At 46.3% G+C, this 14,650-nt stretch overlaps 2 protein-coding genes across 2 annotated transcripts in view; both read right to left on the bottom strand.

Moving 5' to 3' along the window:
- Nucleotides 1-2,816, bottom strand: part of syngr3a (synaptogyrin 3a) — a gene marked incomplete at both ends in the record, with an annotated part of 13,672 nt that extends 10,856 nt beyond the window's left edge. The window contains one exon of the mRNA XM_083648587.1: nucleotides 2,712-2,816. Within this exon, the coding sequence (XP_083504713.1) occupies nucleotides 2,712-2,816 (105 nt within the window). The remainder of the gene's footprint in view (nucleotides 1-2,711) is intronic.
- A 2,989-nt stretch (nucleotides 2,817-5,805) lies between these two features.
- Nucleotides 5,806-14,485, bottom strand: gfer (growth factor, augmenter of liver regeneration (ERV1 homolog, S. cerevisiae)). Its single transcript, XM_083649472.1, has 3 exons — nucleotides 14,156-14,485; nucleotides 8,838-9,052; nucleotides 5,806-7,364 (listed from the first exon to the last, which is right to left on the bottom strand). Exons 1-3 carry the CDS (start codon nucleotides 14,369-14,371, stop codon nucleotides 7,202-7,204), a joined length of 594 nt encoding a protein of 197 aa, XP_083505598.1. The 5' UTR covers nucleotides 14,372-14,485; the 3' UTR covers nucleotides 5,806-7,201.
- Nucleotides 14,486-14,650: the final 165 nt, after the last annotated feature.

Genomic DNA, 14,650 nt, shown 5'->3' with positions numbered 1-14,650 from the left:
ATATATATATATATATATATATATACTGTATATCCCCCTGGCCTTAAATTTGCGTTTATGGCTGGACGCAGCGTATTAGTGGGCGTGGTCATGCGCATTCCCTAATTTTTCCTTGACGCTAAAAGCCAGAGTGCGCGGCGCTAACCATTTAACCATGCCTAAGCGTAGAATTATTCACAACTGTGGCCATTGGTGATCTCCAGTAAACCAATCACATTCTTCCCTTCCAAGATCCGATCCACGGAGCGACTCCAGTCCAGTTGCAATCAGTCAGGCAGAGGAGCAAACAGATCAGACAGCTTGAAGAAATAACAGCATCTCGGCTCACAGAAGTGGGCATCTGGTCATCTTCCAATTGCCAACCAGAGAGAATGCAAGATATGTTAGGTGGAGGCAGAGGGCTGAGGTGATCATTGTCTGGGTCAGAAAAGCCCTAGAAGCAAAAATCATGTAAGTCAGGAGGGGATGAGAAGATGACTAGGAAAGATGTGAAAGAGAGAGTGAGAGAGAGCGAGAGAGGGGGAGAGAGAGTGAGAGAACCTATCAAGTACTGTGAAGGTGTTAGTGCTCTAAATGCTGTGTGAAGAAACAAGGGATGCCTGGGACAAGATGATCTTCACAAGGAGGAGAGGAGAGGAGAGGGGAGGAGAGGGAGAGGAGAGGAGAGGAGAGGGGAGGAGAGGAGAGAGGAGAGGAGAGGAGAGGGGAGGAGAGGGGAGGAGAGGAGAGGGAGAGGAGAGGAGAGGGGAGGAGAGGAGAGGGAGAGGGAGAGGAGAGGAGAGGAGAGGAGAGGAGAGAGGAGGAGAGGAGAGGAGAGGGAGAGAGGAGGAGAGGGAGAGGAGAGGGGAGGGGAGGGGAGAAGAGGAGAGGAGAGGAGAGGAGAGGAGAGGGAGAGGAGAGAGGAGGAGAGGGAGAGGAGAGGAGAGGAGAGGGGAGGGGAGAAGAGGAGAGGAGAGGAGAGGAGAGAAGAGGAGAGGGAGAGGAGAGGAGAGGAGAGGGAGAGGAGAGAGGAGGAGAGGGAGAGGAGAGGAGAGGAGAGGGGAGGGGAGAAGAGGAGAGGAGAGGAGAGGAGAGGAGAGGAGAGGAGAGGAGAGGAGAGGAGAGGAGAGGAGAGAGGAGAGAGGAGAGGAGAGGAGAGGAGAGGAGAGGAGAGGAGAGGAGAGGAGAGGACTTAAGCTGCTTCAAAAAGGTCACACTTTTTGCTTTTTGGGGGGGGGGGGGCTTTTTATTAGATGACGAGGCCTTTTTAATGGGCATTTTTAATTGGGGATTTTGTTAAGTTAGGTTAAATCAAATTTTGCTGCCAATCATATCCACATATCCCAAGCTCTGATAATCCCCCCCACAAAAAAAATGCATTCATTATTGGAAAATTATTCGTTGTGTTTTTAGAGGCATTATGTAAACAAACAGGCATTTAAAGGGTAAATATTCTGAAAATGATTATAAACTTGGGATCTATGATGAGGACTGAAGTTGGTTAAAAGATCTAGCAGACAAAATAACTTATTTGAGGGGGGGGGGGGGGGGGGGAAATACTCACTTACAGCATATGGTTAGGGGACAAAAAGGTCCAGAAAGCTAAATGTGTCTGATGTCTGATGTGTCCTGAGGGTTAAGATCGTAATTCATGATTCATGCAGAGGCATTAGTAGTGCTTTATACTGATAGTAAACAGCCAATATGCTATATAAGCAATGGTGATATAGGCTTTAATAGTAACCTATAGGCTACTATTAACACACACACACACACACACACACACACACACACACACACACACACACACACACACACACACACACACACACACACACACACACACACACACACACACACACACACACACACACACACACACACACACACACACACACACACACACACAGGATTTCCCTCGGTGTATTCAGCTGCAACGGTGAGATGGACCTCCGTGTGTGTCATAAGGTGCTGCGGTAGGCTAGTCAAAACAGTCAGCGCGTCCCCCGCGGCGCGGGTACCGTCGTGCCTAGCCTATATGAGCACCGACCAATCACAGATGGGGATGAAGGAGGACGAGCGTTTCGGGTAAATCGGCACGATCATTAGCTGAAAAATAATGATCCCGCATATGAAATGAGAGGGTCTGTTTCGCTGAGGCTATATTAGATATTAGTTGGGGGGGGGGGGGGGGGTAAAATCAATACTAGAGAATAGCGATGAGGCTGTGGAATGCTGTGTGAATATGGTGGTGTGGTCTTCCTCATTCACTTAGCCTACACACACAAACACCAAGGCTATACGGGCCCAGCCTATACGTCTTCCATGTAAAAGCACTGTCAGGCATGATGGGGGAAAAAAGTCACGGATAATTTAATGTCACAGTGGATAGGTCGGCTCGCCCAATTAAAACATCTGTAATGAAATCAATGATATGGCCGCGTCCAGTTTGATACCGAGCAGAAGAATGACAAATAGCCACCAGGCGTACATAACACATTTCACTATTAATATACACCGTTATTCCACTGTGACACTCGATACGACCCTGACCACCAACCCATCAATTATCGGTGGATTTACTAGAGCCTATTTGCGGTGAGACCACGTCACGGGTCCCGCGAAGCAACGACAACAGAGAGAACCCCCCCCCCCCCCCCCTCTCCTCCTCCTCCTCCCACCACCACCACCACCACCACCACCGGTACAGTAAATCCCCGTCTCTCTCTCACCCAGGACAGGACTCTGAGGATGGTCTGCGGCTGCTTGGCGAAGGCAATCGGGTCGATAGTGGCCCCGGCCCGGCCCGCTCCGAACGATCCCACTCCTCCGTCCATCTTATGTGCGCTCCTCTGGGCTCCACCACGCTCCCTCCCGCACGGCTCCACGGCTGGATGCTGCTGCTGCTGCTGCTGCTGCTGTGTGCGCGCACCCGGGAGCGAGCGGGCGCGCACACGGCTGCGCTCTGAGCGAGCTGGGCGTGCATGACTTGGCGTGCCCGCGCTATAGCCTGTTCCTCCTCCTCCCAGTGTGCAGATGTGTAAACAAGAGGAATGATTCAGGCCCGGTTCTACGGGGGTGCAAAAGCATGCATTGCACCCTTATTTTAATTGTCTGCATGCTCAGTTGAAAAGTAAAAAAAAAAAAAAAAAAAAAAAAAAAAAATTTTTTTTTTTTTTTTTTTTTAAATAAATGCTACAGCTGCATACTTACTGTTTAAACTTGAATTATCGTTGTTGTTTTTCTTTGTTCTTTGATGTGATTTTATGGCTTTTTGGCACCTATATGTAACCTTTTAAGGTTGAGATAATTGTATTATCATTATATGGTCCAAATATTTCAGTAAAGCACTTGAAACACTTGAAATATTCTTGCTTGGGTGGTGTCATTCTACTTGAAATGATGGTCAAATGCATTATTTTTAGTAAAATAACATGTCAAATTTTTCGGGCGGCCGGCCTTCGGCCGGCCACCCGAGTGGGCCCGGCCTTCGGCCGGGCATCTGCACCCCTTCCTATCTTGGATGCACCCTTAGTCATCTGATTCTGGAACCGGCCCCGAATGAATGGGACAACATTAGCCTTTTAGAAAGTTAGGCTACACAATATCAAACAACTATTTAGGTGGGTGTGATTTTTTTTTAGTCCCCAAAACATTTGTGAAGTTTTCCAGGGAAACAGAGCATTCCTTAAACAACTGAAGTGAATGGTGACCAACTTTCAAAGTAATAAAATAATAATAAAAAATACAATAATAATAATGAAAAATCCATAGCGCTCTAGCATAATCAAATCAGCCGCAAGAAGCCAAGTTGACTTGAAAAGAGACAAGAAAGGATTAATATGATCTAGATAAGAAATGCTCTATGTCTCCAGGGTAGCCACTGCATTCTTATGTTTTTTATAACACGCATGAGCTTAGGGTGCTGCAATGTTGTTGGTGACATACTGATATGTTCAGTAGGGCTGTGCCGATTCACTTATCTCCCGATTCGATACTATCACGATACTTTGGTGCCGATTCGATATATATTGCGATTCACGATTATTGCGATTCTACGATTATTGCGATTCGATATTACGATTTATTGCGATTTTTGTTTATTTTTTTCTTTTCTTTTTTCAGTTTGTTTGCTTTTTTACACTAGATTAGAACATGGGAAAAGTTGAATCATACACTAGAGACTGTATATTATATATCATGAGTAGGGCTGGGCGATATAGTTAAAAACAGGGGCGGACTGGGATCATAATTCAGGCTGGGCATTAGATACCAAGCAGGCCAGGCCGATATGGGCCAACGCGCGTGAAATTTGGGCCGTTTGAAGCCAGATTTGGGTCCAATTTTACAATGAGATGCACCCACTTTAACCCTGAAGTGTAATTATTACTTCAGACTAACTAATAAAGTAATAAAACCACTAGTAAACCAGTAGGCGGCGCCTGGCCTGCTGTTCAGTGAGTGGCCTGACTGCAAGCACCCAAAAAAAAAAAAAAAAAAAAAAAAAAATTTTTTTTTTTTTTTTTTTTTTTAAATTTGCGATTATCGATTCTGGAATAAAAGATCGATCCAAAAAATCGTGACATTAAAAATCGCGATACTTAGGTGAATCGATTTTTTCCCCCACCCCTAATGTTCAGTATGTCTAATGGCAGTTTAAACTAAAAACAAATTGGATGCTGCATCTGGCCACTGTCCAGAATTTATTTAAAAAATTGTACAGAGTATAGGCTATTTGTGCAGATGAAATAAATTGATAGTGAATGATTGAATATGTCATCAGTTCAGGTGTAGTGTAGCTACCGCAGCAGCAGAGGGCGCCAGCAGCACACAAGGGCAGTTTAGCAGTATGAGTTTGTCTCAAGAGACAACCTCCGTTCTGAAAAATGAAGCCAATGTGGAAGCCCCTTAAACCTGCATTCTTTCTAATGGCCTGCAGGGGGGCGACGCCACTGGCTCCAAAAAGCAGTTCGATTGTATCTCGATCACTAGTTTCAAGTCTTCTTCAATACAGCATGATGTTAATTTTGTATTATGGTCCCATTTAGAGTATAGACAATAAGGCAGACTATGTTTTGGGGCGTGATTGACAGGTCACCTGTCCAGTGATCGTGCAGCTCGTCGATCACGGACCAATAGCAGGTGGTGGCGCTGCGGCTCTGTGGGAAACCGCTGGTCTCGCGCTAACTGCTTCTGGCTCAGGAATAGCAAAAATATACACATCATTAAAACACTAGCAGCAAAAAATAATATAATAGAAAAAACACTTGCAGCAGTCCCAGAGACTAACAGACAATGCAGCAACAGTGCCACCAAGTGATGATATTAGAAAGCAGTAGACGAATGGATGTAATGCACATACTGTAGTAACATTTTAACATTTTAAGATTTACATGTCAGTGTGTATGTATCATGTCCTTGCCTGCTTCCAAAAACAACACATTCATGGAGGGTGCCGATCAAAGCATTTATTAATAACACACACCGACAGTATAGAATAATTAAAAAACAAAACAAAAAAGTTCTGTAACCATCACAATGTAAAACATTAACTTATTCTGCTCTCTTAAAGACCAATCTTCAGATATATTAGAGATATTCAAGTATTTAAAAAAATATATTGATATATAATTCATGTGATATACAATAGTAATTACTATTGTAACAACGCCAGGTACATTGTATTCAATATTTTTACACATTGAAGAGTGTTCTGTGTTGTGCTGCTTATGCGGGGTTAAGCAAGACCCCCCCCACCCCCCACGATTTTAGTGCCAATTTTAATTTATGTATCCTGGTTGCTGCTCCACCCTCTGCCGATCTGGGGAGAGACGAAAACTGGCTCCATGCTTCCTCTGAGACGTGGGCAGTTAGCCTGCCGCTTCTTTTCACCTTAAAGGTCCCATTCCGTGCAAAAGCTGTTTTTACTTGTAAATGCATATATACTGCTGTCAGCCCTCCCTGTAATGAGTGGTCACAAGCTCAGAACTGCCACAGTTGGATTTGTCCCTATCCAGCTTCCCCCTGCAGTCTCCTCCAAGCCACACCCCCAAACGCTTCGTTTGCCCAGAGGGGGATTGGGACGTCACAAGCTTCCTCACGCATACTGCGCGGGTCTCTCTCACACAAGCTACCTGCACCATTTTGTCTATAGCCACAAAATTAACACTTCTAGCTGGAGCGACGCCAACTGTACGTGATCCAGCAACTGCGGAGGTGCATTCGGTAAGTCTAGGCATTTTGAGATGTCCTCTTTAGCGTAGCAACGTTAAGTTAGCGATAGCGTTAGTTGTGGACACAACTTAGCGTGCTGGTCCACAGACGCTAATCTGATTGGCCGCTGGGAGCCTGGGGCGGGCTCTCCCTCAGCGGCCAATGGGAACTGTTAGTTCTGAATATATTATAGAAACAGACCATTCTTGGGACGCAACGAGATGAGGAAGTGACAACTCCGTCACAACAAACGGGGTTGCTATATTTTCGACAAATTAATCCAGAATCATGTTTTATGGACTAGAGACACACGTTTTTAAGAGGTTACAGCTGCACAAATTAGGACCTTTAAGCAAGACTTTAACGGACAAAATAAATCTAACAGATGAGGAAAATCACATTTAATGACCTCTTTTATGTTGCTTTGATAGACAAATCAAGGGGTCACACATCATAAACCAACATGTATATTGAGCAAAAATAGAGCTTGATTTCTCGACAAAAAATTAATCGCCATGCTATCTTTATAATCGATTAGAAAGAATACTTAAATTCTCTCATTCCAACCTCTTATGTAAATGTGAATATTTTCTGGTTTCTTTAATCTTCTATGACAGTAAACTGATTATCTCTGGGATGTGGACTGTTGGACAGAACAAAACAAGACATTTGAGGAGGTCCTCTTGGGCTTGGGGGGGGGGGGCGGGGAGTTTTCGCCATTTTGTCATGTTTTATAGACCAAACACCTAATCGATTAGTCAAGAAAATAATCGATAGATTAATTGATCATGAAAATAATCGTTAGTTGCAGTTGCAGCCCTAAGGATGGATTCTTTTTTTTTATGGATTTATGTGTCCCAAACTTTCCAATCTCCCAAACAATTCTAATTCCCAAGAGATTCAGTCGCTCCACGATGCAGGTCCGGGTTCAGCTTTGCAGCGTTCAAGTTTTGTGTGTTGACGGGAGGAGTTCTCCATCCCGGGGGGTCCTTGTATCTCTCGCGATACGTCAATCGCAGGAACCGTCCTTCCATCCGTCTTTCCAGCGCTCGTCCACCCGCGAGCAGTCAAACTCAGGCTTGCCCAGCCGCACGTTGACGCCGTTGTGGATACGACAGAGCCACTGAGACAGAGCGTGGCGACTGCTGGCGTCCGGCTCGTTACTTTTCAACCTGCGGAGGAGAGATGTGTTATTGCTTATTGCTTAGTGCAAAAAAAGACTAAAAAAGTCTCTGTAGGTCATTCACAAAACATAACAAATTTAAAACTACCGTAGTTTCATGCCCTTCCATTTTGAAAAGATGATGGGTTTTGACAGTATTGTCCTGCTTTAGGGTCCCCACAGTGAAAGACTTTGCTGTAGTCCCTTCTATAATCAAATACATTTATAATACTGCAACAGTGAAGAGATCCAGCGCACACCAGGTTGTTAGATTGACTTGTTCTTTTATTGAAGTTACAAAAACATGGCGAACAACGCGTTTCGCAGTAGCTTCATCATCAGGTTCGCTTTACAACTGATTGGCACAAGGGTGGGTTTAAAAAGGCTGTACCAACAGATGTCAACAGGTCAAATGTCAAATTTATAATACTGGCAAATTGGTCAGCTCGGGATTCAGTGAATAGCCCCTAGGGCAGCGCTCTTCTCTGTTATGCTATTAGAAAGGTCAGGAACTCTTTAACCCATTGATACCCGATGCAGCATTTGTGTGGATATCCCTTTAAGACCGCAAACTCACATCAAACAAAGCACCCAAAGCCCCATAACTTGACTCTTGGCATCAGTATCTAAGATTAATGCCAGAGCTGCAATAAGGAAACCTTATATAAAACGACTGTATTAGCCGACCATAAAGATAACAGGGGCAAAACTCCTCTCACTGTATTGAAGCATTTTGACCGAAGCAGGCCTAGACTTTCTACACAAAGTATTGATATCAATACTGATATCGAAATATATTCAGAGACGGTTAGGGGTGTCACAATATATCGTCCCACGAAATTTCGCGATAGTAAAACGTCACGATATGTATCGTTGAGATGAAATCTCATATCGCAAAAAAAAAAAAAAAAAAAAAAAAAAAAAAAAAATAGACTAAGAAACGTCTTTGTTTGTTGAAGTTTCAATGTGTGGAAAGTAGTTCAGTTGAACAAGTCTCTGAAGAGACACATGAGAAGTTATACAGGAGAGAAACCATTCAATTGAGTTTCTGGCAAAACTGTTTACTTGACAGGAAAAACTGAAGATGCATAAAAAATAGATTAAGAAAAGTCTTGTTGTTTGAGTTTGAAGAAAAACTGAAGATGCATAATGAGAATTTATACTGCTGAGAAACCTTTTAGTTCAAAGTAAATCTAAGTGACGGTGTAACTCATTCTATTTCAAGATAAGCCTTATCTCCAATCTCATGTTTTTTCTAGTTGTTATTGTAATAACAATTTCCCACAACAGCATGTTTTGTATTTGTGCATTTCAAATAAAATACTACTTTTCCAGTCATATATTGTCATTATTCAAGTTTAAAAAAATATTGTTAAAATCGTATCGTATCGTATCGTTATCGTGAACCCAGTATCGTGATACGTATCGTATCGTGAACTGAGTGTATCGTGACACCCCTAGAGACGGTCAGATTTTGATGTACCTGCCCCGGAGGTCTTCTGCACACTCGTCACAGGGGAAGAACCTGGAGAACAGGTGAATGAACTGGCCCATCTCCTGCTGCTGGGTGGGGGAGGGGCGGTCGGGGTAATACGCCGCCATGGTGTGCAGGAAGGACCAGGTGTTCCGTCCCAACTCTTGTCGGTCCAACGGACACTGCGGCTCCCGCTGCCACTCGGCCTCCTCGGCTCCGCCCTCCTGGAGGATTACACAGATGTGATTATTGCGAGAGTTCCGTCAAGCTAGGAAATAGTCGTAGAATTGCAACCAGCTCTAAGGAAACTGAATGGAAACTGAATTGGAATGACAGGAAGCAGAATTGAATTCCGTTAAATTCCACTTTAGGTTATCCAAACATTATGTTATCTAAACATTATATACTGAGCAAAAATATAAACGCAACATTTTTGTTTTTGCTCCCATTTGTTCACGAGTTGAAATAAAAGATCCAAGACTTTTCCTATGCACAGTGCAACACAAAAGGCTTATTTCTCTCATATTTCGTTCATATAATTTGTTTAAATCCGTGTTCGTGAGCACTCCTTTGCCAAGATAATGCATCCACCTGACAGGTGTGGCGTATCCACCTGACAGGTGTGGTGTATCCACCTGACAGGTGTGGTGTATCCACCTGACAGGTGTGGCGTATCCACCTGACAGGTGTGGCATATCCACCTGACAGGTGTGGTGTATCCACCTGACAGGTGTGGTGTATCCACCTGACAGGTGTGGTGTATCCACCTGACAGGTGTGGTGTATCCACCTGACAGGTGTGGTGTATCCACATGCTGATTAAACAGTATGATTATTGCTCAGCTGTGCTTTGGGCTGCTCACAATAAAAGGTGACTCCATAATGTGCAGTTTGATCACACAACACAAAGACACAGACGTCACAACACGTTGTGAGGGAGTGTGTTAGACGTCACAACACGTTGTGAGGGAGTGTGTTAGACGTCACAACACGTTGTGAGGGAGTGTGTTAGACGTCACAACACGTTGTGAGGGAGTGTGTTAGACGTCACAACACGTTGTGAGGGAGTGTGTTAGACGTCACAACACGTTGTGAGGGAGTGTGTTAGACGTCACAGACGTCACAACACGTTGTGAGGGAGCGTGCTAGCCTGGCTACAGACCTTCGAAGCCACGCCCACTCCACAGTTGTGGATTTGGCTGTTCTTGGTCTGGCATCGCCATGTGCATGTGAAAATCCAATCACGGGCGCTGATTGGCTCACGCTGTTTTCAGGAAATGAGTTTACGATTCAGTCTGAAATATCAGGCTAGGAGTGTGCAGTTGACATGCTGACTTGCAGGAATGTCCGGCAGAGCCGCTGCCTGTGAATTGAATGTTAATTTCACGACCATAAGCCGTCTCCAATGTGTTATGCTGCCTTCAAATGGAACTGGTGAGTTTGTGGTTATGACAGGGTTACAACATGGGAAGTTGTGTTTTTTCATCTGAGCCCTTATGTCCCCACCGCTTTTCAACACTAGTTTTTGTGTGTTCTGTGCAATATGTAACTTATTTATCATTACAGCTTTCTTGGGGGGAGGTGCAATATCTTTGTGTGGGGCATTTGTGCAATATTTCGGTGTAGGGCATCTGTGCAATGTTAGGTCATATCCTTGGCGTGTAGTGTATGTATGTTTTTGATGCATACGATATCTGTTATTGAATGTTAAATGTAGTTTGATTGTACATGTATTGTAGAATGACATATTCTGTGTAAGTGCTACAACGCCACCTACTGTATGTTCTCTCGAATGCCCAAGATAAATTTCCCCCGAAGGGAGATAAAGGCTAATGGAATCTAAAAGAATCTAGTCAACACTAAGTGCCACCCTGATCCACCTGACAGGTGCCACCCTGAGCCACCTGACAGGTGCCACCCTGATCCACCGGACAGGTGCCATCCTGATCCACCTGACAGGTGCCACCCTGATCCACCTGACAGATGCCACCCTGATCCACTTGACAGGTGCCACCCTGATCCACCTGACAGGTGCCACCCTGATCCACTTGACAGGTGCCACCCTGATCCACCTGACAGGTGCCATCCTGATCCACCTGACAGGTGCCACCCTGATCCACCTGACAGGTGCCACCCTGATCCACCTGACAGGTGCCACCCTGATCCACTTGACAGGTGCCATCCTGATCCACCTGACAGGTGCCACCCTGATCCACCTGACAGGTGCCATCCTGATCCACTTGACAGGTGCCACCCTGATCCACTTGACAGGTGCCATCCTGATCCACTTGACAGGTGCCATCCTGATCCACCTGACAGGTGCCATCCTGATCCACTTGACAGGTGCCATCCTGATCCACCTGACAGGTGCCATCCTGATCCACTTGACAGGTGCCATCCTGATCCACCTGACAGGTGCCACCCTGATCCACTTGACAGGTGCCACCCTGATCCACCTGACAGGTGCCACCCTGATCCACCTGACAGGTGCCACCCTGATCCACCTGACAGGTGCCACCCTGATCCACCTGACAGGTGCCACCCTGATCCACCTGACAGGTGCCACCCTGAGCCACCTGACAGGTGCCACCCTGATCCACTTGACAGGTGCCACCCTGATCCACCTGACAGGTGCCATCCTGATCCACCTGACAGGTGCCACCCTGATCCACCTGACAGGTGCCATCCTGAGCCACCTGACAGGTGCCACCCTGATCCACTTGACAGGTGCCACCCTGATCCACCTGACAGATGCCACCCTGATCCACTTGACAGGTGCCACCCTGATCCACCTGACAGGTGCCATCCTGATCCACCTGACAGGTGCCACCCTGATCCACCTGACAGATGCCACCCTGATCCACTTGACAGATGCCACCCTGATCCACCTGACAGATGCCACCCTGATCCACCTGACAGGTGCCACCCTGATCCACCTGACAGGTGCCACCCTGATTCACCTGACAGGTGCCATCCTGATCCACTTGACAGGTGCCATCCTGATCCACCTGACAGGTGCCATCCTGATCCACCTGACAGGTGCCACCCTGATCCACCTGACAGGTGCCACCCTGATCCACCTGACAGGTGCCACCCTGAGCCACCTGACAGGTGCCACCCTGATCCACTTGACAGGTGCCACCCTGATCCACCTGACAGGTGCCATCCTGATCCACCTGACAGGTGCCATCCTGATCCACTTGACAGGTGCCATCCTGATCCACTTGACAGGTGCCACCCTGATCCACCTGACAGGTGCCACCCTGATCCACCTGACAGGTGCCATCCTGATCCACCTGACAGGTGCCACCCTGATCCACTTGACAGGTGCCACCCTGATCCACCTGACAGGTGCCATCCTGATCCACTTGACAGGTGCCACCCTGATCCACCTGACAGGTGCCACCCTGATCCACTTGACAGGTGCCACCCTGATCCACCTGACAGGTGCCATCCTGATCCACCTGACAGGTGCCATCCTGATCCACCTGACAGGTGCCATCCTGATCCACCTGACAGGTGCCACCCTGATCCACCTGACAGATGCCACTCTGATCCACTTGACAGGTGCCACCCTGATCCACCTGACAGGTGCCATCCTGATCCACCTGACAGGTGCCACCCTGATCCACCTGACAGATGCCACCCTGATCCACTTGACAGATGCCACCCTGATCCACCTGACAGATGCCACCCTGATCCACCTGACAGGTGCCACCCTGATCCACCTGACAGGTGCCATCCTGATCCACCTGACAGGTGCCATCCTGATCCACTTGACAGGTGCCATCCTGATCCACCTGACAGGTGCCACCCTGATCCACCTGACAGGTGCCACCCTGATCCACCTGACAGGTGCCACCCTGATCCACCTGACAGGTGCCACCCTGATCCACTCGACAGGTGCGACATATCAAAGATGATTCAACAGCATGATTATTATTGCACAGGTGTGCCATGGGCTGGGTTCAATAATGCTGCCTTCAAATGGGGTCGTGTTTACCGTGTTCACGCAAAAGAGTCCATATGAGCAAAGGTGGAAAGAGTACTGATAAATCCTACTCAAGTACAAGTATTGTTACTTTAGTGAAAGTTAACTCATGTAGAAGTAAAAGTACTAGTCCAGGAAATTACTCAAGTAAGAGTAAAAAAAGTAGCCTATTTAAAAGTACTCAAAGTACTCAAGTAAATGTACATTTGCATTGGTTAGAGGTTCTGCTCGAACCCGCCGGGGCCCGTGGGTCGTGGCCAGGCTCGTGGTCTGATATAATGCCTTTCTTTTTCTTTTTTATAATTGGGGTCATATTTGGTGTGATAATCAGAATGTTTATATGTACATTGTAACCTTAGAACCTTGTCAATCACTGTATTATTCATGAGATTGAACAGACAACATGGATATAGTTTGGAATAGATCAACAGCCAACTTACTAAGACAATTTCAGGTTTGGGCTAGGTGCAGCCAATGATGGGCTGGGACAAGCAGAACGTGCACGGCCTCGGGTTGGGTCGGGGTTGTTTTTTTGGGCCCGATCTAAGCTCTAATTTGGCGTTACTTGAAAAATGTTTTTTATTTTAATTATGTAGCCCAATACATTTCACACATCTAACACGTTACCTGTTACCTACGCTGTCCCTGTCTTTGTCTGTCTTGTCTTTCATACTGAACAGCTCTTCAGATGCAGACCCAATGCTACTGTGCTGTTTTCATTGTGCGGTGTGCACGGTGTACTTGAGTACTTTTACTTGAGTAGCCTACTTTCCACCTCTGCATAATGAGAGTCCATGCTCCATACTGTACACAATATTGTGTACATGACTTCCCATGTTGGAACCACGCCATGTGTCAATGTCATAACCACGAGTTCCATTAGATGGCGTGAAGTGCAGTTTGGGGATTGTTGTTATTAAAAGTCATTTAGACTATGCTGCTGCCATCAGATAGCCTAACTGTATGTACTCCTATGTAAAACTAAAATCTTCTACTTTCCTACTTGGAATTCACCAAATTCAAAAGCAGAATAGCCAATTATCAAGCACCATTTAAAACCACAAACTTTATGACATTTGTATTTGGAAAGCACGATACTTATATAAGTGAGTGAGGTCCACAATGTCACACAAGTAGAAAACGCTGCCAAAATCGTATCTCATTGGGAAATGCCCAGACATGTAACCCAGACATGTAACCCAGGATACATTACCCTGGTCAATCAAATAAAATATCACAACCAATCCAAGCTCCTTTGCGACTGGAAAGGACAGCGAATTGTCAGTCGAGGCCATTCGAGACAGGCAGTCAACCTGCGGTCGCTGAACTCGGCTCACCTGCGTCGCAGCTGTCGTCTGCTTCTTCTGGACCGTCATCCACGATCTGAAGTCCGTACAGGCCCTGCACGGCTTCTTCCTGACTTCCCCGGTCTGCTCCTGCTCTTTACCGGGACTGTTCCCCGGCGGGCCAGCCGCCATAGCGAACGGGAACCCTTCAAACCCGGGCGGGCTGGAGGCTGATGATGCTCCTCTCGGTCCTGTGGGCGCAGCCATGTTCGCGCTAGTCTGTCTGTAGCATTCTGGGACTTGACTTGAGACGCCAGACCCTGGCCTGTATCAGGGACAGAGGATGCTCGTTTTAATGGTTTTGAGGCAGTTGGAATTCACGCTTTCCTATTTCCTGAGGACGTTATTAGATCATGTTTTATACTAACCGAACGACGTTTAAATCGTGCGTTTCCTCGTGGATATAAGATACAAATCTATCTGTGGGGAACGTAGTTTCTGTTGAGGCAAGATTTTTGTTTCACCCGGAAACTAATGTACACGGAA

The sequence above is a fragment of the Poromitra crassiceps genome (genome assembly GCF_964638095.1).
Source record: "Poromitra crassiceps genome assembly, chromosome: 13".
NCBI classification, from domain to species: Eukaryota; Metazoa; Chordata; class Actinopteri; order Beryciformes; family Melamphaidae; genus Poromitra; species Poromitra crassiceps.
This window is presented reverse-complemented; position numbering and strand designations above follow the sequence as displayed.

Bases quoted from the DNA above. Each gene is read 5' to 3' on its own strand.
- gfer (XM_083649472.1), bottom strand. From the start codon at position 14,371: ATGGCTGCGCCCACAGGACCGAGAGGAGCATCATCAGCCTCCAGCCCG. The intron at 9,053-14,155 runs GTGAGCCGAGTT...GTAATCCTCCAG, and splicing joins AGACGACAGCTGCGACGCAG to GAGGGCGGAGCCGAGGAGGC. The intron at 7,365-8,837 runs GTACATCAAAAT...TCTCCTCCGCAG, and splicing joins GCAGAAGACCTCCGGGGCAG to GTTGAAAAGTAACGAGCCGG.